The 25,077-nt window shown below is 50.6% G+C and overlaps 1 protein-coding gene across 1 annotated transcript; it reads right to left on the reverse strand.

The window, feature by feature from the left end:
* LOC144383641 (G1/S-specific cyclin-D1-like) lies at positions 1–6,835 on the reverse strand. The gene is made up of 7 exons (XM_078081931.1): positions 6,526–6,835; positions 6,299–6,450; positions 2,882–5,838; positions 2,056–2,271; positions 1,236–1,395; positions 996–1,138; positions 1–902 (listed from the first exon to the last, which is right to left on the reverse strand). Exons 3-7 carry the CDS (start codon positions 3,083–3,085, stop codon positions 741–743), a joined length of 885 nt encoding a protein of 294 aa, XP_077938057.1. The 5' UTR covers positions 3,086–5,838; positions 6,299–6,450; positions 6,526–6,835; the 3' UTR covers positions 1–740.
* Between the last annotated feature and the right edge of the window lie 18,242 nt (positions 6,836–25,077).

Raw genomic sequence — 25,077 nt, forward strand, 5'->3', positions numbered from 1 at the left:
TGCATCAGGGCGACCAGTTTAATTCATCGACGCACCAACATTGACAACAACCCGACACAAGCTTGTGTCCGTTTGACGAGGCTTCAAGAATCCCAACGTTTTGTACCTTTGAGTTAATTAAGTAGCTGAATCCATAAACAGACTTTCTTTCTCCTTCAGAACAAAACTTTTAGCGTTTCGGTTGAGCGATATGCAATAAATACAAGTAGAATACCTGATCCCTTAGATTACAAAAATCAGCCAACACCACAGCGCCCTCTAGTGCAGCGACGCGAGCACTACATCGCATCCGTCACGGCTGCAGTTTACAGAGACGCTCCTAAGACGATCTTAAGACGACAGCTCACACGATCACATGTTAACCAGGGCCAGTGATTATCAAACGGTGATCAATGAAAAACATGCAAATAACGTTGTTTTAAGCGTCTGTCCAAACGTACCACGTTTTGGTTTCCATGTGACGCTTTTTGGCTTCATGAATCCACCTCATCCCTCCACTACAGCAAACTACCGCTCTACGTTAAGAATATGGAGTCCGGTGATAAATACAGGGAGAAGTTCCAGTCCCGCCCATGACCGCCGGGGGGGGGGGGGGAGGAGCCACACCGGAGACGTGACGGCCGCCCTGTCGGTGTCTCTGAAGTCCAGCGGTCAACGCCCCTGGACGTCCGCTGACGCGCCGTCTCGCCCAGTTGCTTGCGGTCCCACCGTCCTCTTCCGTCCTCGCCACCCCGCGGCGCTCAGACGTCGACGTCCCGGACATCTGTGGGCGTCGTCGAGAGGTCCTGCCCCTCGGCGATTTTCCTGGTTTCCACGGCGACCGAGTGCCGAGGCCGCTGCGCCCGTCGGAGGCTGGTTTCCAGCAGAGACTCGATTTGCTCCTGACAAGCCCGGAGGCAGTCCTAGAGAGAGAGGGGGAGGGAGGGTGGAGGGAGAGTGAGGCAGAGACCACGTGTCCTCGTGCACGAGGGAGGCCACGGACCGGGCGCACCCACCGGGTCACTCCGGATGATCCGAGCCAGCTGCTCCGTCGGCGACGTCGCGGCATCCCCCGACATCCTCGCCCGCAGGCCCTCCACCGCCGCCGCCATGCTGCCCGCCGCGATCATGGACGCGGGGCTGGCCGCGAACTTCACGTCTGCAGAGCATCGGGACACACAGCGCAGAACGTCATGGCGCCGCGCTTTGAGGAGCGCGAGGAGGAGGCGGTCGTACGGGGGAAACCACGCGCGTACCTGTGGCACACAGCGCTACGAAGGTCTGAGCGTGCTTCCTCAGGATCGGCCCGCTCTCCTTCGGGACGGGCAGCTGAGACAGGAAATGGTCGATGAAGTCGAGGGGGGTCACCGAGGCCAGGTCCCACTTCAGCTTGTTCAGAACCAGCAGCTCCATTTGCTGTGGGGGAGATGGGGGAGAGAGGAGGGGAGGGGGGGTGGGGGTGACAGAAGGACAGGTTCAAGTGTGATCAGACAGCCGGTTCCAGGGATTAAGACGAGATCAGGAAAGGTCAGCGGGTCGCGAAAAAACCCATTTAGGGAAACTCTTCTGGGGACCAGGAACGTCCTCAGTGGGACATCGTGACGAAGCAGACTTTGAACACTTTGAACTGGTGCGAGGGCACCACGAAGGGCCCGGGTCGCAAATACAGACCGCCACAAAATCACCGGCGTGACGAGTGTTCGTCTACAGAGGAAACGTACGTGATCAATACGCCTCATTCTTTTAACGTTGCCTGAATAATAAAAACGTCCTAAAGTCGGTCGAGTAAACGGTTGATGTCATCGAGATAACGAAGGATCCCTGCATGCAGTAATGTTATTTATCCATTTGTTCGCTCGCCGCGGCTTAGATTCAAAGATCTCGAAAAGTCGGCGCGCTCTTTAGAGCTCTGTTTGGGCAGTAAGTGGTGGCCACTCGGTTTGTGGAAGTTCTACCGAGAATACAAAGACCTTCAGGTCCCCCGGGACCCTAAAACCCACACAGATGGTACTAAATGCTGCTGAACAGAAGAACGCTGATCCTCTACTTACGCGCTCAGCGGTTGTAGGCACCTACCAGCAGCTGGGCGGGCGTGACGGAGTTGTCGGTGTAGACGCAGAGCTTCTCCGCGGTCAGAGGGATCGTCTCCTTCAGCTTGGACGCCAGGAACATGCAGGCGGCTCCCAGGACCTGCAGGCGGCTCTTCTTGGTGGGCTCCACCGACAGGAAGCGGTCCACGTAGTTCACGGCCAGCGGGAAGACCTCCTCCTCGCATTTCTGCTCCTCGCACACCTGCGCGCGCAAACCCGGACAAAATCAGTGCCAAAAACGCACACCGATGGGAACCACCCGGGTTCCCTCGCCGGCACCAACGAGCGAGGAGGCGCTTTTTTTGACAAATGCAACAGAGACAAAAGTAAAAGTCCATTGTCTTCAAAACTTCACACGTACGATCTGACCGTCTGATATCGGCAGTGAGGTCAAACTACCGCTTTGATGTCACGTAGGCAGACAAGGGAATTAACTAGTGTTGGTAGACGAGTCACTGCTTCGGTTCATCGTCGTATCGGTTTCCATCATTAAATGAAAATCTCCCAGTGAGGAAACAAAGTCCCATCAAGTCGTCCCTAAAATGTCTCGTTTGCAGGAGAAGCGAGAAAGTGAGTCAGGAGACGCAACGTGTAATGGGAGCAGTGGGAGTAATGGGAGCAGTGGGAGTAATGGGAGCAGTGGGATGAGCAGTTAATGGACAGAGTCTCTCGCGCGCAGCCCGGACACACAAAACGGCACGTCGTGCATCCCCGTCCCCGTGCGTCCCCGTGCGCGCGCGGTTCCACGCACGCACGGGGACGCGTGACCGTCGGTGCCTTTTTTTTTTTCCCGCCCCCGGTCCCGGACTCACCTCCAGCATCCAGGTGGCCACGATCCTCCGCATGTGCGGGGCGACGTCCCGCTGCACGCATTTGAAGTAGTTGGCCGCGGGGAGGTACCGGTCCTCCTGCTCCAGCAGCGCGTGCAGGACGCGCTGCTGGAGCAGGTTGGGGTCCCGGTAGGCCCTGCGGGTGGGGGGCCGGTCCCCTTCGCAGCACAGCAGCCGGGGATCCATGCGTCCTTTGTGTCTCTTTGGGGGGGGGGGGGGGGGGACGAGTCGCGGGACGAGCGTCTTCTCAGCTGACGGCCGCTGAAGTCTCAGCCGCTCCGCATGTCCGTCCCGCGGATGTCCCCTGGCTGGACACTGCACGCGGATGTCCCCTGGCTGGACACTGCACGCGGGTGTCCCCTGGCTGGACACGTTGCGGGCTGCAGAGTTTACGCGTGTCTCAAGTCGTCGGTGAAATGCGTCCTTGTTTGTCTCCGTTTATTCCTTTCCGGTCGGGCTCCGAGGTTCTTTCTTTGGGGGTCCGGTAGGGTCCGGTAGGGTTCGGTAGGGTCCGGTGGGGTTCGGTTGGGGTCCGGTAGGTGCTGCGGGTCTCTGCCCACCGGCCATGTGGAGCGCGTTTACCTGCTGCGCCTCTTTATGCGGTGACGCGTCAGTGCGCGTGAAGCACGACACTTCCGGCGAAGACCGCCAGAATAAAAGAAGACCACGTTTTCGTCAAATATCAGGTTACAACCTGTTTGAATGTCGGATGATCCATAGAACCAGAACACGTCCACTTTATACAACACGTGATGGTGACAGTCAACTATTAGATGTATTTACTCCCACAGAAGGTACACGTGGTATTTTTAAATGAATAATACTCTTTTTTTTTAAAGCAAGTATCATTCATTTTGAGTGGGAAGTAGTTCAGTTTCCTTCCTGAGATGAGGAGGATGTCCTGCAGCTCGCAGGTATAAAGAAGCCTGTTATTGAACTAATGGGGCGATACTCATTAACTCATCAAGGAAAACAATCAGAGGTAATTAAAACATGTGTGGAGCAAAAACTAAATTCTCATTAAAGACATTTTGAACCCTTACACATCGAGGCGTATAAACCAGACAACGAGAGCGATCTGTGTTCATGCTCCACCCAGTGATCAATAAAATATTTCATAATCGATGCATTTATAGGGGGGTCTACCGTGAGTCAGGACCACCTGCTGGGAACTGGCGGGTTCCTTGGTAGTCGTAGTTGACTCCGCCCCCTGGTGTTTTTACACATACACCTTTAACTTTTTGTAAGCCACGTTGCCAGCGTTGGGCGATCCTCTTGAAGTGCATGCTGGGAGATGCTGCGGCCACCCGTGAGCCACACGCGGGTGGAGAAGGACGCCCCAAACCCATTGGCTGGTCGTGGTAGGAAGACGGAGACGGAGAGTTCCACGCCGCCGCGTCTCTCCCCGACTGTGGGGAGTGACCCTTCACCTCGGTTGCCCCCCGGGGTGGCCGGGGTCCCGGGTCACACTCTGGCCGCCGCGCACAATAGAGGCCTGTAGATCCCGTTGACGCGTCTTGATTGATCCCTCTCACAATGGCGACGGATTCCGCGGCGATCAGCTTCAACGTTACCGGACGGAGCTTTAAATGTTCCGCGTCGCATTCCGCCAACCTCCAAATACCTCGAGCGGGATGCAGGTGGAGCAGGTGGGGCTGAAGGAGACGGGCTGATGGGGGGGGGGGGCGTGAACCCGGCGGCGGAGCTGAAAGATGAATGTGGTCCAGAGGGCACACAGAGGTCTCCATGCTGAGGAATCTGACCGTCCTTCACTCGGGACGGATGAAAAGACATGGACCTGACAAAGGGAGGGTGATGGATGAAGATGGCGCGTCACTCGCTGGATATTTAAAATAAAGCTGGTGGAAAACATGAATATCTTATTCATGTGTCGCAGAATGAACCAGATGACGTCCTGTAACTTCTCACGTACTTCTTGTATGCAGTCCATGGATCTAATACCGATAACTAGTATGCTGAAAAATAGATCTCGACCCCCCCCACTGTGCTGTGTTTCCACGGGGAGGGGGGAGGAATTGTTAGCGACTCTCAGGCTCTTCATGTTCCGGTTCTGAGGAGAAGATGTACGTTTCTTTGGTTGCCTGATCAAGAGTTAAACTCCAGCAGCAACTGTGCCCCAAACCTCTAGATCCCGTCTTCTCCAAACCCTCCAAGAGAGATCGTTCACAGTGGGGGTCTGTGGGACGTCCCGTTACCTTCAGCCAGCTCCCTGTGCTCCTCTGGTCCTGTTCCGCTTTCCTTCCTTCTAACAGCATGAGCTGAACAATGTTCATTTACTGTCTTATGGGGAGAAGAAAGCTTTTAACTCTCGTACACGTTGACGTCGGCTACCGACCCTGAACCCAAAGCGTCTCTGTTAGAAACCAGAAGCAGGAGTTGAAAGAAGAGAAAGAGATTTCTCCACAGACGCTTTTCTAAACCGAGGGTCCGAACACAATGGGCCACGATGAAAAGACGGATAGAGTAATTGTCCTGTTAAGTGATCCGAAAAGACCGAGGGGGGGGGGCACGGCATACTGAAAGGCCAAGGGTGCTAACAAGAGGAAAAGACCCCAAGACAATACACAACTCAGTGGAGGGGGGGCCCTCGCCCGGTCTCCACCCACCCCCAAAGACACGGGGGGGAGGGAGGGAGGGAGGGAGGGGTGGGACGCCAGGGGGCCCGAGGGTCCCGGTGTGGACAGGCAGTGTGGTCCACCAAGCGTCCCGTGAGAAGAATCCCGTCCGTCCTCCGCGAGGTTCCTTGGCGCTGAATCACTTCGCTGTGTGTGTGTGTGTGTGTGTGTGTGTGTGTGTGTGTGTGTGTGTGTGTGAGTCAGGGCGAACCTTTCAAAGATACTTATCTGGATTCTGCGGAACTTTAACCACCCACATTCCTCAGATTCCTGCTTTCCTCACCTCGTTCCGCCGCTCGGAGACTAAAAACATAAGAAAGGATGTTAATATACGATATATAAAACACTAATAACGTGACGTAATACAGCGAATCAAAGGTTGGTTGAGCTTTCTTGTATGTAACGTGGCTGCATAAATGATGTAACATATCTGACGTGATGCTGAAATATTTAGTAAATGGGGGTTTTTCCTTCGTTTTGGTGCCTTTGTTCCCGCCGAGTTTGATGTTTTTCGATGAAGAGCGCGAAGGAGCTTCTCTCCTCCCAAAACTGCAGTTCAAACCGGCCGCGACAGGAAGGGGGGGAGGGGGGGGGGGCGTGACCCCCGACCTTTTGTCTCTCTGTCGAACCCTTGACAGCCATGAATCCAGGAGCTGAGAGAAAAGCATGGCTGGAAAACCCCCCCTCCTGGCTTCCTCCTGCTGCCCCCACCCCTCCCACTTTCGGACCCCCCACGTCCCTCCCCTTTCCCAGTTTGACTTACCCCAGACTTTGGATTATTACAACGATGATGAACCAAATCATGGAATCCACGCAGTGTTGTAGTAAAACCACCTGGGGTTCTTCATGCTGTCGCTCTGATACCATCTGATTGGAGAATCGATCCATCAGCCGCCCGTTGGTTCGCGTCTCCAGCTAATGGTAGATCACCTTTTTAGGCCTTTTTGAGCTTGATTATGAAATATTCAGTGTATTTGATGCTTTTGTTACCTTCGCATGTGAAGAATTCTGACACTTTACAGGACTCAGAGGTTCTCAGGGCCCTCGGTTCGTTCACGGATGCTGATGACTTACGCAGGACGCCAGACGTTCTGAGACGTGGTCGGAGACACTGACACAATGTGCTAAAATCAACAGGAGGTTACGGTGCAGCTCCGTCACTGCGATCGGCGTAATGCAACAGTCCACATTGCGTATGGTCCTCGTCCATAATCCTTAAATAAACAATAGGATTAATGCCGCGCAACATACGGTTGGCATCCTAAAGTCTCCGGCTCGGCCCCCGTCTCCCTAAACGCTGGTTCCTCTTGGCCCACTTACAGAACAATAGGTGGACTAAAGGTCACTGTGGGAAGAGAGGGTGGAGCTGGAGGGACGGGTGAGGAGAGCTGGGAGCTAGAAGATGGACGGGGGGGGGGGTCGTAGTTATCTGTAATTATCAATCGTCCTAATCTTCCAGTGACCCCGTGACCCTGGGTCAGCGTTTCTGGGTCCATCAGATTCCCGGCAGGGAGATGAATCTCCATGAATGCAGCGGTAGTTGCAGCTGGTTAGCTAACGCAGCCCCGCACGTCTTTACATGTCTCTGTTTTCCGTATCGCTGGCGCATGCTTCAGCCCGTTTTTCTCGTTTCATTTTGGCGAATGGGTTTTTGGTGCGGCCTGTTATGCTTGTCGTTGCGCAGACAAAAGCGAGCCGGAGTTCAAACGCACAAGCTGAAAGCGAAAATGAGTCACGCGGGTTGAACCGTCGGCTTGTGTCTCCTGGACTGTTATTATCTGATGTTATCAGTTCCCTGGAAAGAACCTCCTCATGAATGCGTCACACTGAGCACGAGAGGTGTGTCTGTGTGACATATTGACACTTTAATACGTCCAGGTGTGATGGTTATTGTCTCATTTGAGTGACACGTGGCCCCTCTGGATCGGGTCTAGCGTTAGCATGAAAACATGGTGGAAGTATAAAAGGTGGTGTGCACATGACACGGTCATAGTGTGGCCGGAATCGTCCCCTCAGGAAGTCCCTCGTCTCATGAGCCGATGGACGTGGCGAGGCCGTTTCCAGCCAAACTGTCCCCCTTGTTTGTGCCCCACTTTCTTTCCTTGGCGGTGTCGACGCGGACGTGTGAGCTGAAGGCTGAGAGGACGTAGAAGAATGAGCCTTCTCCTCTCGCCACAATCAAAGACAATGACGCAGCTGATGCCAGCTGCCCGCCTGGCAACCGGCCTGGCAACCGGCCTGGCAACCGGCCTGGCTTGTGCCATGTAATTTGGGCAAAGTCTTGTAGTTGTCCAATGAACCATGGCTGGCTTGGCCTTGGCTCACCGCCTGTTTCATAAACATGTTCTGAAGTCTATCTGTCGTACAAGAAGCTCTACGTGTTTGTCGTCTGTATTTAGCAAGAAAGTTAATGCAGATTATTATCATTCATCTCATGTTCTCAGGAGAGACTCACTGCTGCTCCACAGCAGGTGCTGCCTCTGTCTCTCTCCCCAAAGGTCCCATACAGTAGACCCCATACAGTAGACCTCATACAGTAGACCCCATACAGTAGACCTCATACAGTAGACCCCATACAGTAGACCCCATACAGTAGACCCCATACAGTAGACCTCACACAGTAGACCCCATGCAGTAGACCTCATACAGTAGACCCCATACAGTAGACCCCATACAGTAGACCTCATACAGTAGACCCCATATAGTAGACCCCATACAGTAGACCTCATACAGTAGACCCCATGCAGTAGACCCCATACAGTAGACCCCATACAGTAGACCCCATACAGTAGACCTCACACAGTAGACCTCACACAGTAGACCCCATACAGTAGACCCCATACAGTAGACCTCATGCAGTAGACCTCATACAGTAGACCCCATACAGTAGACCTCATGCAGTAGACCCCATACAGTAGATCTCATACAGTAGACCCCATATAGTAGACCCCATACAGTAGACCTCATACAGTAGACCCCATACAGTAGACCTCACACAGTAGACCCCATGCAGTAGACCCCATACAGTAGACCCCATACAGTAGACCTCATACAGTAGACCCCATACAGTAGACCCCATACAGTAGACCCCATACAGTAGACCTCACACAGTAGACCCCATGCAGTAGACCTCATACAGTAGACCCCATACAGTAGACCCCATACAGTAGACCTCATACAGTAGACCCCATATAGTAGACCCCATACAGTAGACCTCATACAGTAGACCCCATGCAGTAGACCCCATACAGTAGACCCCATACAGTAGACCCCATACAGTAGACCTCACACAGTAGACCTCACACAGTAGACCCCATACAGTAGACCCCATACAGTAGACCTCATGCAGTAGACCTCATACAGTAGACCCCATACAGTAGACCTCATACAGTAGACCCCATACAGTAGACCCCATACAGTAGACCCCATACAGTAGAGTAGGCACGGGCCCTGAAGACGCCACCACGGCATCCGCTGCGCCTTCTGACGCCATGCGGCCCTCCTGCCTCTCATGGACACGTCTCCCCGCCTTCCTCTAAGTCCATGACGTAAACATGGTGGACTCAATCTCTGCTTGATCATATGATGCTCTATTAGCGTCAACTACACCAGGATGTGTTTACTGTGATTGACAGGTTACTCTGCCGTGATTCTAGTACAGTTACTTCTATGTGGACATATGCATACATGAAGCTGTCCAAACAGCTTCATGTATTTACCTTATTGCCAATACGACACACCAGTCAACCACAATATTGCATTTTTTATTGTTTTATGTATTATTAAATTATCTATGAGTTGTCTTTTTTTGTCCTTGGGTTAACGTGTAGTTGTTGTACAGTATCACCAATAAAGACATGAGAGGAACTCCAGTGTGGAACATTTGAACGGTTGAACTTCTCTCCTTTAGAAGAAGATAGGTCCACGCGTTCTGCTTTTCTCGTACCCATCATCTCCCTTTTTCCTCCCTTCTCAGCACATCGCGGCGTTCTTCAAGCCAAGCGGTGCTGCCTCTTTGTCTCCCCCCCCCCCTCCCCCAACGCCCCGATCGATCTGACAGCGCTCGGCCCTCCGGCGGCATAATGGCCGTCGACGTGCACAGGAACGCAAACTGACTGGGCCGAACAATGCCGCCACACAAGGACAATACGGGCCAGACAGATTCCACTGAACAATGGCGTGTGCGATGTACACACACACACACACACAGGATGCAGGTCTGCGTTTAAGTAGGCCAAATGATTCTTTGTTCATCACATTACGGTCATTTGCATTCCACACAGCATGGATCCAATTGATTTACAGCCGGGTGTCAAATTTGGAGGCTTTGTGAAAGTTCTGAGTGATTCTTTACATTTTAGTCTATTGCAGACTGTTGGATTAAGTCTCACAAGTGAAGGTGTCGCATACTCACAGAAGATGGTGAATGAAGTTTAAACTGACAGCAGTTAACTAGTGATGGATGAATGACTTTGAGTTTGATTATGTGCCACAAACTGGCCGGAGTCCCGTGTCGTGGCTTCAGTTTTCTCTTTGAACGAAAGCCATTTAAAGCAGCATTACAGGACAGTATTTACACCCCTCAGACTTGCAGAAAATCCGTGGATTAGCATTAAGTAGAAGATGGAACAAAGGCCCGTGCTGGATTACGTCACAGGGGAGCATCCTCCTCTGCAGAAGGCGACAGCGTCCAACACTTGTTGCATTGAGTCGCTGGAACAAAAATGCCCCTGGAGGCCTGATGACTGACGTTCCTGCTACGAAGAGAAGCACCAATTATTACCGTTACGTCATTTGGATTAACACAACAAACGCTGACTACTGTCCAAGAGCCAAACTGTAAATCTACTTGGTTTAAGCATCTTAATTTGTGTTTTGACATTAACCCCGGACGCAGTGAACGGAGGGAACAACCCAACCGCCAGAGAGTTACAATCAACTTTCATCCACCGGATGTGTTGGGAAATGTTCTCTCAGAACCAGAGAACACTGTGGTGGAGACCTGTCAATCACGAGGTAGCCCCGCCCTAAAGCATACTCTGCTCTACGGCCTGTTTGACTGTAAATGGAGCAGAACTATCTGAGACCTCGTGCTGTGCTGATGAGGTCGAAGGAGGGATTGAGACGGTAAAGTTAACAATGTTTACTGAAGGACATTCTGCACCAACCTCCTCCCCTCTGACAGAGATTAGTACATGATGAATGATTATCGTGGACATAGTAGAAGGTTATTTAGCCCAACAATGATTATACACCCATAGCAGGATTGTCTACGAGGAAAATACAGACTAGATGTGGACATCAAAGCCCGGCGGCCTCTTTGAACTGTGAGAACTTGTAAGATAAGGAACTACTTTTACTTTCAGTATCAACTATCACACTGTGTTATCCAAACACTATCCAGGGAACTCAGCTTGTAAAATGTCAGAATCAGCTTGATGGTTTTCCGTAAGTAGGGTGCACGTATACGAACTCTGAATGGATGAGAACGTAACGAAACATACACATTTACATTTACTGCCAATGCTCCGTAATCACAGAAATGTCCCCTGTTTCAATGAGATCACCTCCTCTAGCGCCACCCTCAGGACAGAAGTGTTGCATTGGGTTCCTGCTCCTTCATCTAAGCGATGGGGGGGAAGTGGAACACGCACAGACGCAGTAGGATGACACACTTCCAGTCTCGGCGAAGCACCTGCCGCTCTAGTGAGCCCCACGAGGGACATCTGGTCCTTTCAGTAAACCAGGACAGCTTATTGTGGGATGTATTGAGGAAATCTTTCCCTGCTTTACATCTCAATAGATCTATGCTGTGCTGTTTGTTCCTCCCGTCTGCTTTATGGTGAGGCTTGGTAATGCTGTATCTGTGTTAGGTTCCATGGCCTTGTTTCCTGAAATATTAACCACACAATCACACTTCAGAGTTCAGTTGTTCCAGTGTTTTGTTTTATGGAAACTGTGACAAGGTGGAGAGCAGGGTCACCCTTTAATCAGAGGTCCTTGGACACTTTTCTAGTGTCCAAGTGTCCTCGGACAAGACACGTGACCTTAGGTAGCTCCAGTCTGTGACTTTGGTGTGGATCTTAGTTACTGATGGCAGATGGTCCCGTGTGCTACAAATCATTCACACGGCTGTGAATGATTTCTTGAGGAAGTGCAATAAAACTACAGTCCAGGTTTCTTTTGTACATTGAATAAATCATCATCAATCGTAGTACTTGCAGGGTTGAAAATGAACTATAATTAAAACAGAAAATCATTCAAATCAGGTTAAAAAATGTATCTCTGTGTGTCTCTCCCATAGACTTCTCCACAGCCACACAATTCGGATTGCTATCAGTTTCACATCAGTCTTTCCTGTACAGAGATTAGTAGGATGTGTTTATCTGCACAAAGACCAGAAGCTGTGGCATAGCTCCATCAACATGGCCTGGAGGTCAACATTTATTGTGCTTAAGATGAGCTAAACACACAAACTATACCTTTATTAGTACTTATATATCCTGCGTGGATTAAGACAACAACACAACATTAGCAACACAACAAGCAGCTATTGTTGTCAGGTTGGTGATGACATACCGTGTGTCTACCCGACGCAGTTCAATTAAAAGTGTCACATCAGAGATTCAGAGCATCACGGACAAAAAAAAGACAAAAGATCAGGAGGGCACCAGGCCCAGACGGCGTGTCACCCTCCTGCCTGAAACCAGCCGGCCACCGTCTTCAACCGGCGACCGGAGCCCGGTCAGGTCCCCTCCTGCGTCGGACCCGGATGCAAGACGACCGTCCAGGCATTAGATTGTGTTCATTCTACAGATCTCCCACGCAAAGCAGTCCGAAGCTGCCCCCCGGGACACGCCGGACGGAACATGGATAGCGGTTGGTGTGGTTGGGGGACAGAAGGTTGGGCAGTCCTGTCGGGACTCCCCCTTGGGAAGTCCCGACAGGAAGGGTTGGCCGCAGGGAAACAGTGGGAGGGTAAGTGAGGTAAAATCCTGGCATACCGCGGAGAACGATACGGCATCGAGTGACTGGGGCTTAAATACTGAAGTACAGTGCGGTGGACGGGTGAGACTAAAGAGGGAGAGGCGAAGCTGAACTGTGACAAAAGGCTCCACCATCACCCCCGAGAAATCCCCCTTTACGGGATTGAAGGACTACAGGCCTGTCAACCTGTTGTCTAAGGTCACCTGAAGAACATCAGCGGCCCCTGTTGGGCCCCCTGCAGTTCGTCCACCAAGTAAACAGGCCTGTGGATGATGCGGTCAACATGCTACATCACCTCCACTCACCAGGGACATACGCACGGATTCCGTTTGTGGGCTTCAGCTCGCCATTCAACACCGTCATCCGGGGGTTACCTGAAACCAAACTCGGCCACCTCGCTGTGCCAGCCGCTCGCTGCGTGTGAATGGTGGGAATGTTGGTTGCTGTGTGTGGAAGCTCCTGTCATCAGGGTGTGAATGATGACATTAAGTGTTAAAGCGCTTTGAGTTGAAGACTAGAAAAGCGGAATACAAGTACAGTCCATTGACCCCTTTCTTCACCATAGCTCACAGCCACAGCTGGCGTTTCCATAGTGCCTCCATCTGTTGTTTAGAACTTCAGTACCATCAGGTTTTGACGATTGTTGATTGTCTCCCTCATGATTTAATTCATATTAGTTGCTACATCCTCGTTCTCGCTTGATAGTCTGCACGCTTATGGTCATTCTCGCCTCCCTCCGTCGCAATAGACGGGACCACCACTAGTTTAATTTTCCTGTCTCCATCTGCTGGCGACAGTCTTCACCACCATCCTCCTCCTCCCTCTCATCTCCTCTGCTGTCTGGCAGTTGTCCCTCTCCAGTATATTTCCTTAGTTTTGTCTCTTACACTAGCGATGTGAGGGCAGGAATAGGTCATGTTAATAGACAAAGCCTTTCATTCACTGTCACAACGTGGAACTCAGAGGACACTGGGGTAAAGAGTGGGTAGATGAAGAACTCCAGGCAGCACCACCACCGCTACCTGTGTGTCTGGGTTGCCATGTTGTCCGATGTGAGGATGGAAGTCAAGTGATTGCTGGACAGCAAAGCCGGAAATGACGTCTGTCTTGTGGGTCGCCGACTGGCAAGGTGTTGGAAATGTGCAAAGGGGGGGGGGGTGGCGGGTAGATAATAGAGGAAAGGTAATCGTGTGAAGGCTTGAGAGGCCAGTAGCATCTATATGTAGATATTCAAACAGGAAGTATGCATTTAGTGAGATTACAGCAGCGTCCCCCTCAGCGTCCCCCGACTCCAACAAAGACTCCTTTGTCTTTATCCGTCAAGTCTTCATACGACAAGTCAAAGCAGACGCTGAAGCCGGTGCTGCAAGCACTCCCTCATTACAGCAGGGTTGATGATGGTTGGCTACAGCTGAGCTGACCACACACCCTGCCAGGCCACACCCCCTCCTGACCACACCCCCTGTCCGGCCACACCCCCTCCCCGTTAGCCTGGCCAGCAATAGATAGAATAGAAACTCAGCAGATTTCAAAACAGAGAACTTTCCCAAAATCTCACAATGTGCAAAGACTAATTATTAAGTTTATGGACCGCAAAAGGTAGAAAGTAAAATAGAGCTTAGTCATCAAAATAATTAAATCAAATCAAAAATCCAAGCTCATACAATTCCATGTAAGAATACAGAAACTGTACTACACAGCAGATACAATAGTAATCTAACAATATACTGAATAAATCCAGTTGAATAAAGCCCCAAAATGCAAAGGCACTCTGAAGTTACGTTTTGATGGACTCTCTACGGCAGTGTGGCGAGAGGTCATTTACAATAAATAAATAAAATCTTTTTAATTTTCAATTTTGAAAAGCTTGAAATTAATTCAATAATATTTATGATTTAAATTTCGATTGATAATTGATAAGATACAAAACGCACATCTTTTTCTCAGTTTAAGTATTATTTGAACAATTCAAGCGGCACATCAGTTACGTGAAACATTAATTGATGAAGCACAAACAATTTAAACGAACAGTTTGTTAAAACAATGAGGCTCTCGCTCGAAACGGCTGCTCTCGTCCGCCTGTCGTTACTCAACAAAAGGCCGAGGCGCCGAGAAGAAAACGTTCTACAAAACATACATTGTCGGTTAATACATTTTGAATTGGTTAAATTCTTAAGGTCATTTAATCATCCCTAGTTTATGTTTTGATCAGAGTTCTGATTAAAGGTTTTCAGATTTCAAATTGGGCCGCGGCGTTCTTGAGTTTGGGAACCGCTGCTCTGCGGTGATATAGAGTTAGTCCCGGGGACAACATCCACCCGTAGTGCTCTTTTGTCTGGACTGACGGGGGCTCATTGACACGCTGCCTTCCCCCTGACGTCAGTCGTCAGCGCAGGAGGTCAAGTGTCGCCTCCCGTCACAGCTTTGTGTGTGAAGGAGGCGCGTTGTCACGCACAGCTTTCTGCTTTCCAACCGTATACAGTACAAAACACATTTGCCACATCCTGTTATACAATGATACGCGTAGGAAATCCTCACTCTGTAATAATTCAAAGTGTCTCATTTTTATTTATTTTCCAGAAACACTATAAGGGTGATGTGGATTGAAAAAAGAATCTTTCATTGAACCAGATGATTACCGGCATCCTCACCTTGTCCCGACCGGCTCCGTCTGTGGGTGGCAGACGCTGTCACGCACAGTGGCCTGCTGGCTGATGGCTTTTACTTGAGCCTCCACCTGCCATGGAGCCTGCATGTGAGGTAAGTAGAGAGTGTAGTGCTGATAGTAACAGCTGGTACACAAGTGGAGACCCATTCACAACCTAAAGCTGCGTTGCGGTGACTGTGAACTTCTCCCAGAAGCCTCTTGGACTTGTATTTCCAACTCTGAAAGTCGTACATAAAGTAGTGTGCCCGTCTCCGCATGGTGCTACTGTACTTTTGTGCGCAATATGCAACAACAACGTCTGACCTGGCAGCAGCATTTTGTGCGGGACACACTTCCTCTACTACCTCTACTACTTCTACTACCTCTACTACCTCTACTACTTCTACTACCTCTACTACCTCTACTACTTCCACTACCTCTACTACCTCTACTACTTCCACTACCTCTACTACCTCTACTACCTCTACTACCTCTACTACTTCTACTACCTCTACTACTTCTACTACCTCTACTACCTCTACTACTTCCACTACCTCTACTACTTCTACTACTTCCACTACCTCTACTACCTCTACTACTTCCACTACCTCTACTACCTCTACTACTTCCACTACCTCTACTACCTCTACTACCTCTACTACTTCCACTACCTCTACTACCTCTACTACTTCTACTACCTCTACTACCTCTACTACTTTCACTACCTCTATTACCTCTACTACCTCTACTACTTCCACTACCTCTACTACCTCTACTACCTCTACTACTTCCACTACCTCTACTACCTCTGCTACCTCTACTACTTCCACTACCTCTACTACTTCCACTACCTCTACTACCTCTGCTACCTCTACTACTTCCACTACCTCTACTACCTCTGCTACCTCTACTACTTCCACTACCTCTACTACCTCTACTACTTCGACTACCTCTACTACTTCCACTACCTCTACTACCTCTACTACTTCCACTACCTCTACTACTTCCACTAGCTCTACTACTTCCACTAGCTCTACTACCTCTACCACTTCCACTACCTCTACTACCTCTGCTACCTCTACTACTTCCACTACCTCTACTACTTCCACTACCTCTACTACCTCTGCTACCTCTACTACTTCCACTACCTCTACTACCTCTACTACCTCTACTACCTCTGCTACCTCTACTACTTCCACTACCTCTACTACCTCTACTACTTCCACTACCTCTACTACTTCCACTAGCTCTAATACTTCCACTACCTCTGCTACCTCTACTACCTCTACTACCTCTGCTACCTCTAACACTTCCACTACCTCTACTACCTCTACTACTTCCACTACCTCTACTACTTCCACTAGCTCTACTACTTCCACTGCCTCTACTACCTCCACTACCTCTACTACTTCCACTACCTCTGCTACCTCTACTACCTCTACTACCTCTGCTACCTCTACTACTTCCATCTGATACGATATATCTACTAGGGTTTGTATCTGCTGGTGGTTAGATCTAATAGGGACGAAGACGATGTACGACGCCGATGGACGACGCCGACGACGCCGACGATGGATGACGACGCCGATGGACGACGCCGATGGACGACGCCGATGGACGACGACGATGGACGACGACGATGGATGACGACGCCGATGGACGACGACGATGATGATGGATGACGACGCCGATGGACGACGACGATGATGATGGATGACGACGCCGATGGACGACGACGATGATGATGGATGACGACGCCGATGGACGACGCCGATGGACGACCACGACGACGATGATGATGGATGACAACGCCGATGGACGACGCCGACGATGGACGACGCCAAATAAACTTGCCTTGCCTTGTATCTCATAGTAGTTATATCTGATAGAGGTTATATCTGATAGTAGTTGACTCTTTGATGACTCTTTGTGATGTCACTCATGATGTCACAGTTAGTGACATCACATTTATCACATCATGATGTCGCTAACTGTGACATCATGAGTGACATCACAAAGAGTCATCATCAGAGCATAGTAATAGAACCCAAGTTCAACCCAAGTGGTATCCCTTATAAAGGTCAATCCAGGCAGATACATCCCTACTAGGTCATATCGTAACTTATATTCCTACTATAAATTATATATTTATAGTATGGCGTATCTGATACGATATATCTACTAGGGTTTGTATCTGCTGGTGGTTAGATCTAATAGGGACGAAGACGATGTACGACGCCGATGGACGACGCCGACGATGGATGACGACGCCGATGGACGACGCCGATGGACGACGACGATGGACGACGACGATGGATGACGACGCCGATGGACGACGCCGATGGACGACGACGACGCCGATGGACGACGCCGATGGACGACCACGACGACGATGATGATGGATGACGACGCCGATGGACGACGACGATGATGATGGATGACGACGCCGATGGACGACGACGATGATGATGGATGACGACGCCGATGGACGTCCATCGGCGTCGTCGTCGTCCATCGGCGTCCATCGGCGTCGTCCATCGGCGTCGTCATCCATCGTCGGCGTCGTCCATCGGCGTCGTACATCCATCGTCGGCGTCGTCCATCGGCGTCGTACATCGGCGTCGTCATAGATCTAACCACCAGCAGATACAAACCCTAGTAGATATATCGTATCAGATACGCCATACTATAAATATATAATTTATAGTAGGAATATAAGTTACAATATGACCTAGTAGGGATGTATCTGCCTGGATTGACCTTTATAAGGGATACCACTTGGGTTGAACTTGGGTTCTATTACTATGCTCTGATGATGACTCTTTGTGATGTCACTCATGATGTCACAGTTAGCGACATCATGATGTGATAAATGTGATGTCACTAACTGTGACATCATGAGTGACATCACAAAGAGTCATCAAAGAGTCAACTACTATCAGATATAACCACTATCAGATATAACCACTATCAGATATAAGGCTCTCTGGGAACCGTCACCTTATCGTGGTGGAGAGGTTTGTGTGTCCCTATGAACCTGAGGGCTGTGTTGTCGGGAGCCTTGTGCTCCTGGTAGGGTTACCCTTGGCAAAGTGGTCTCAGGCGAGGGGCCAGACTAAGAATGGTTCAAGATCCCCATGAAAAAACGGAAGAGGGAGGGAGTTACCTGGCCCGGAGGAAGCCCGGGGCCCCCATTTGGAGCCAGGCCCAGATGGAGGGCCCGACAGCGAGCGTCTGGTGGCCGGGTTTACCGCGGAGCCCGGCCGGGCACAGCCCGAAGGAGTGACGCGGCAGCCCAACACTCTACTCCCCATGGGCTCACCACCTGTGGGGGAAACTGATGGGGTCGGGTGCGCTGCTACAAGGGTGGCAGTGACAGTGGGGGGTCTAGACGGAACAGACCTGGGCGGCAGATGCTGGCTCTGGGGACGTGGAACGTAACCTCTCTGGGGGGGAAGGAGCCGGAGCTTGTGCGGGAGGTGGAGCGTTATCAGTTGGATCTGGTGGGGCTTACCTCTACGCACAGCCTCGGCTCTGGAACCAAACTCCTGGATAGGGGGTGGACTCTATTCTACTCCGGAGTGGCCCATGGTGTGAGGCGCCAGGCGGGTGTGGGGATACTCATAAGTCCCCGGCTGAGTGCTGCTACATTGGAGTTTACCCCAGTGGACAAAAGGGTCGCCTCCCTACGCCTTCGGGTGGTGGGGGGGAAAACTCTGACTGTTGTCTGTGCATATGCACCAAACAGCAGCTCAGAGTATTCGGCCTTTTTGGAGACCCTGAATGGAGTCCTGCATGGGGCTCCTGTAGGGGACTCCATAGTCCTACTGGGAGACTTCAATGCGCACGTGGGCGACGATGGAGATAACTGGAGAGGCGTGATTGGGAGGAATGGCCTCCCTGATCTGAACCCGAGCGGGTGTTTGTTACTGGACTTCTGTGCTAGTCACGGATTGTCCATAACAAACACCATGTTCGAACATAAGGATGTTCATAAGTGTACGTGGTACCAGAGCACCCTAGGCCAAAGATCAATGATCGATTTTGTAATCGTATCGTCTGATCTGAGGCCGCATGTTCTGGACACTCGGGTAAAGAGAGGGGCAGAGCTGTCAACTGATCACCATCTGGTTGTGAGCTGGGTCAGAGGATGGGGGAAGACTCGGGACAGACCCGGTAAACCCAAGCGTGTAGTGAGGGTGAACTGGGAACGTCTGGAGGAGGCCCCGGTCCAAAAGATTTTCAACTCACACCTCCGGCGGAGCTTCTCTCACATTCCTGTGGAGGTAGGGGACATTGAACCAGAGTGGTCTATGTTCAAAACCTCCATTGCTGAAGCCGCGGCGGTGAGTTGTGGCCTCAAGGTCTTAGGTGCATCAAGGGGCGGTAACCCTCGAACTCCGTGGTGGACACCGGTGGTCAGGGAAGCCGTCCGACTGAAGAAGGAGGCCTTCCGGGTTATGATATCCGGTGGGACTCCAGAGGCAGTTGCAGTGTACCGACAGGCTCGAAGGGCAGCAGCCTCTGCCGTGATGGAGGCAAAGCAGCGAGTATGGGAGGAGTTCGGGGTAACTATGGAGAAGGACTTTCGGTCGGCACCAAAGTGTTTTTGGAAGACCATCCGGCACCTCAGGAGGGGGAAACGGGGAACCATCCAAGCTGTGTACAGTAAGGATGGGACCCTGTTGACCGCGACTGAGGAGGTTATCGGGCGGTGGAAGGAACACTTTGAGGAACTCCTGAATCCAACTACTACGCCCTCTGTGGTGGAGGCGGAGCTGGAGGCGGAGGAGGGATCATCGTCAATTAGCCTGGTGGAAGTCACTGAGGTAGTCAAACAACTCCGCAGTGGCAAAGCCCCGGGGATTGATGAGATCCGTCCAGAGATGCTAAAGGCAATGGGTGTTGGGGGGTTGTCTTGGATGACACGCCTCTTCAACATTGCGTGGAAGTCTGGGACAGTGCCAAAAGAGTGGCAGATCGGGGTGGTGGTACCCCTCTTTAAAAAGGGGGACCAGAGAGTGTGTGCCAATTACAGGGGTATCACACTACTCAGCCTCCCGGGTAAAGTCTACTCTAAGGTGCTGGAAAGGAGGGTTCGGCCGATAGTCGAACCAAGGATTGAAGAGGAACAATGCGGTTTTCGTCCTGGTCGTGGAACAACGGACCAGCTCTTCACTCTTTCCAGGATCATAGAGGGGGCTTGGGAGTATGCTCAACCAGTCTACATGTGTTTTGTGGACTTGGAGAAGGCGTATGACCGGGTCCCCCGAGAGATACTGTGGGAGGTGCTGCGGGAGTACGGGGTGAGGGGGTCCTTGCTTGGGGCCATCCAATCCTTGTACGCCCAAAGCGAGAGCTGTGTTCGGGTGCTCGGCAGTAAGTCGAAGGCGTTTCCGGTTGGGGTTGGCCTTCGCCAGGGCTGCGCCTTGTCACCAATCTTGTTTGTGGTCGTCATGGACAGGATATCGAGGCGTAGTCGGGGGGAGGAGGGTCTACAGTTCGGGGGGCTGCGGATCTCATCGCTGCTTTTTGCAGATGATGTGGTCCTGATGGCATCTTCCGTCTGTGACCTCCAACTCTCACTGGAGCGTTTCGCAGTCGAGTGTGAAGCGGTCGGGATGAGGATTAGCACCTCTAAATCTGAGGCCATGGTTCTCAGCAGGAAACCGATGGATTGCCTACTCCAGGTAGGGAATGTGTCCTTACCCCAAGTGAAGGAGTTCAAGTACCTCGGGGTCTTGTTCACGAGTGAGGGGAAGATGGAGTGTGAGTTTGGCCGGAGAATAGGAGCAGCGGGGGCGGTATTGCACTCGCTTTACCGCACCGTTGTGACGAAAAGAGAGCTGAGCCGGAAGGCAAAGCTCTCGATCTACCGGTCAATCTTCGTTCCTACCCTCACCTATGGTCATGAAGGATGGGTCATGACCGAAAGAACTAGGTCACGGGTACAAGCGGCCGAAATGGGTTTCCTCAGGAGAGTGGCTGGCGTCTCCCTTAGGGATAGGGTGAGAAGCTCAGCCATTCGCGAGGAGCTCGGAGTAGAGCCGCTGCTCCTTTGCGTCGAAAGGAGCCAGTTGAGGTGGTTTGGGCATCTGGTGAGGATGCCCCCTGGGCGCCTCCCTAGGGAGGTGTTTCAGGCACGGCCAGCTGGGAAGAGGCCCCGGGGAAGACCCAGGACTAGGTGGAGAGATTATATCTCTGCACTGGCCTGGGAACGCCTTGGGATCCCCCAGTCAGAGCTGGTAGATGTGGCCCAGGAAAGGGAAGTTTGGGGTCCCCTGCTGGAGCTGTTGCCCCCGCGACCCGACCCTGGATAAGCGGTTGAAGATGGATGGATGGATGGAGATATAAGGCATCGTCGGCGTCGTCCATCGGCGTCGTCATCCATCATCATCGTCGTCGTGGTCGTCCATCGGCGTCGTCCATCGGCGTCTATAGTGTTTATATCTGAACATCATAATGATGTCACTGTGCCAAGGTGATAGCCGGAGCCTCCTCTGATTGTCAGGTGTCATCATGATGTCACCGGAGGTCGTCATGGTTACTTTATGATTCCACTGTGTCTCTGTTAGTGCCGTCATAATTATGATGTCGGCGTGATGCTTTAGTTAGTGACATCTTCATCATGATGTGACGGTTAACGACATCATCAGTGACATCATTATGGTGACGATGGTGACATCATGAGTGACATCGCAAAGAGTCATCATCAGAGCATAGTAATAGAACCCCTGCTGCCATCAGGATTTAGTTTATCAACGATGCCTCGCAGAACTGGATCCCGCTACCTCCCCGCCAGGAGAAGGAGAGTGGCTCGCCGCACTCCCATGCTCCGACGAAGAAGGGTCATCCGCCGAAGAAGGGTCATCCGACGCGGCGCAGGATTCCAACAGACAAGCCGACGCTAGGTAAGTTGATAAATATGTAGCACACGTACCTAATCTACCCTTTACTTATATTTACATTCTACCCACTTAGATTTTACTACTACTATATATACCCGTGTATATATGTACAAATACACACTCATGAGTACTAAATTCACGCTTTATTTAGATTTACATTCTATCCGTTTAGATTTTACTATTACTTATCACATTTATCACATCATGATGTCGCTAACTGGGGCATCATAGTGACATCATAATTATATCCTTTATTCATATTGGAATCCATGTATTTATTAGATGGTTTATTGGTTCAACTTTTCCTAATCATGTTCAACCCACAGAGACCGGGACAAAATATACTGGTAGGCCATTCAGAACAGATGCACTACAAGTCCTCAACAGCAGACGCATCATAGAGTTTGCGATGCACTGAATGAATGAACCTTTTTCCGATACAATTGGCTGAAAAGCTTCACTGGTTCAGAAAGCTTCACTTTGCGATGGCAGAAGAAGGCAGGAGACACAGGACAGCATACAGGTGTGTAGATGATCATCGTCGTCGTGGTCGTCCATCGGCGTCGTCCATCGGCGTCGGCGTCGTCCATCGTCGTCGTCCATCGGCGTCGTCCATCGGCGTCGTCCATCGGCGTCGTCATCCATCGTCGGCGTCGTCGGCGTCGTCCATCGGCGTCGTCATCCATCGTCGTCGGCGTCGTCCATCGGCGTCGTACATCGTCTTCGTCCCTATTAGATCTAACCACCAGCAGATACAAACGACGCCGACGATGGATGACGACGCCGATGGACGACGCCGATGGACGACGACGATGGACGACGCCGACGCCGATGGACGACGCCGATGGACGACCACGACGACGATGATCATCTACACACCTGTATGCTGTCCTGTGTCTCCTGCCTTCTTCTGCCATCGCAAAGTGAAGCTTTTTGAACCAGTGAAGCTTTTTGAACCAGTGAAGCTTTTCAGCCAATTGTATCGGAAAAAGGTTCATTCATTCAGTGCATCGCAAACTCTATGATGCGTCTGCTGTTGAGGACTTGTAGTGCATCTGTTCTGAATGGCCTACCAGTATATTTTGTCCCGGTCTCTGTGGGTTGAACATGATTAGGAAAAGTTGAACCAATAAACCATCTAATAAATACATGGATTCCAATATGAATAAAGGATATAATTATGATGTCACTATGATGCCCCAGTTAGCGACATCATGATGTGATAAATGTGATAAGTAATAGTAAAATCTAAACGGATAGAATGTAAATCTAAATAAAGCGTGAATTTAGTACTCATGAGTGTGTATATGTACATATATACACGGGTATATATAGTAGTAGTAAAATCTAAGTGGGTAGAATGTCAATATAAGTAAAGGGTAGATTAGGTACGTGTGCTACATGTTTATCAACTTACCTAGCGTCGGCTTGTCTGTTGGAATCCTGCGCCGCGTCGGATGACCCTTCTTCGGCGGATGACCCTTCTTCGTCGGAGCATGGGAGTGCGGCGAGCCACTCTCCTTCTCCTGGCGGGGAGGTAGCGGGATCCAGTTCTGCGAGGCATCGTTGATAAACTAAATCCTGATGGCAGCAGGGGTTCTATTACTATGCTCTGATGATGACTCTTTGCGATGTCACTCATGATGTCACCATCGTCACCATAATGATGTCACTGATGATGTCGTTAACCGTCACATCATGATGAAGATGTCACTAACTAAAGCATCACGCCGACATCATAATTATGACGGCACTAACAGAGACACAGTGGAATCATAAAGTAACCATGACGACCTCCGGTGACATCATGATGACACCTGACAATCAGAGGAGGCTCCGGCTATCACCTTGGCACAGTGACATCATTATGATGTTCAGATATAAACACTATAGACGCCGATGGACGACGCCGATGGACGACCACGACGACGATGATGATGGATGACGACGCCGATGGACGACGCCGACGATGGACGACGCCAAATAAACTTGCCTTGCCTTATATCTGATAGTGGTTATATCTGATAGTAGTTGACTCTTTGATGACTCTTTGTGATGTCACTCATGATGTCACAGTTAGTGACATCACATTTATCACATCATGATGTCGCTAACTGTGACATCATGAGTGACATCACAAAGAGTCATCATCAGAGCATAGTAATAGAACCCAAGTTCAACCCAAGTGGTATCCCTTATAAAGGTCAATCCAGGCAGATACATCCCTACTAGGTCATATCGTAACTTATATTCCTACTATAAATTATATATTTATAGTATGGCGTATCTGATACGATATATCTACTAGGGTTTGTATCTGCTGGTGGTTAGATCTAATAGGGACGAAGACGATGTACGACGCCGATGGACGACGCCGACGACGCCGACGATGGATGACGACGCCGATGGACGACGCCGATGGACGACGACGATGGACGACGACGATGGATGACGACGCCGATGGACGACGCCGATGGACGACGCCGATGGACGACCACGACGACGATGATGATGGATGACGACGCCGATGGACGACGACGATGATGATGGATGACGACGCCGATGGACGACGCCGATGGACGACCACGACGACGATGATGATGGATGACAACGCCGATGGACGACGCCGACGATGGACGACGCCAAATAAACTTGCCTTGCCTTATATCTGATAGTAGTTATATCTGATAGAGGTTATATCTGATAGTAGTTGACTCTTTGATGACTCTTTGTGATGTCACTCATGATGTCACAGTTAGTGACATCACATTTATCACATCATGATGTCGCTAACTGTGACATCATGAGTGACATCACAAAGAGTCATCATCAGAGCATAGTAATAGAACCCAAGTTCAACCCAAGTGGTATCTCTTATAAAGGTCAATCCAGGCAGATACATCCCTACTAGGTCATATCGTAACTTATATTCCTACTATAAATTATATATTTATAGTATGGCGTATCTGATACGATATATCTACTAGGGTTTGTATCTGC

Source organism: Gasterosteus aculeatus, chromosome X (genome assembly GCF_964276395.1).
Source record: "Gasterosteus aculeatus chromosome X, fGasAcu3.hap1.1, whole genome shotgun sequence".
NCBI lineage: Eukaryota > Metazoa > Chordata > Actinopteri > Perciformes > Gasterosteidae > Gasterosteus > Gasterosteus aculeatus.

Coding starts and splice junctions, on each gene's coding strand:
- LOC144383641 (XM_078081931.1), bottom strand. CDS start 3,085: ATGGATCCCCGGCTGCTGTGCTGCGAAGGGGACCGGCCCCCCACCCGC. Junction 2,272..2,881: donor TGGCCACCTGGATGCTGGAG/GTGAGTCCGGGA, acceptor TTGCGCGCGCAG/GTGTGCGAGGAGCAGAAATG. Junction 1,139..1,235: donor CGTAGCGCTGTGTGCCACAG/GTACGCGCGTGG, acceptor GATGCTCTGCAG/ACGTGAAGTTCGCGGCCAGC.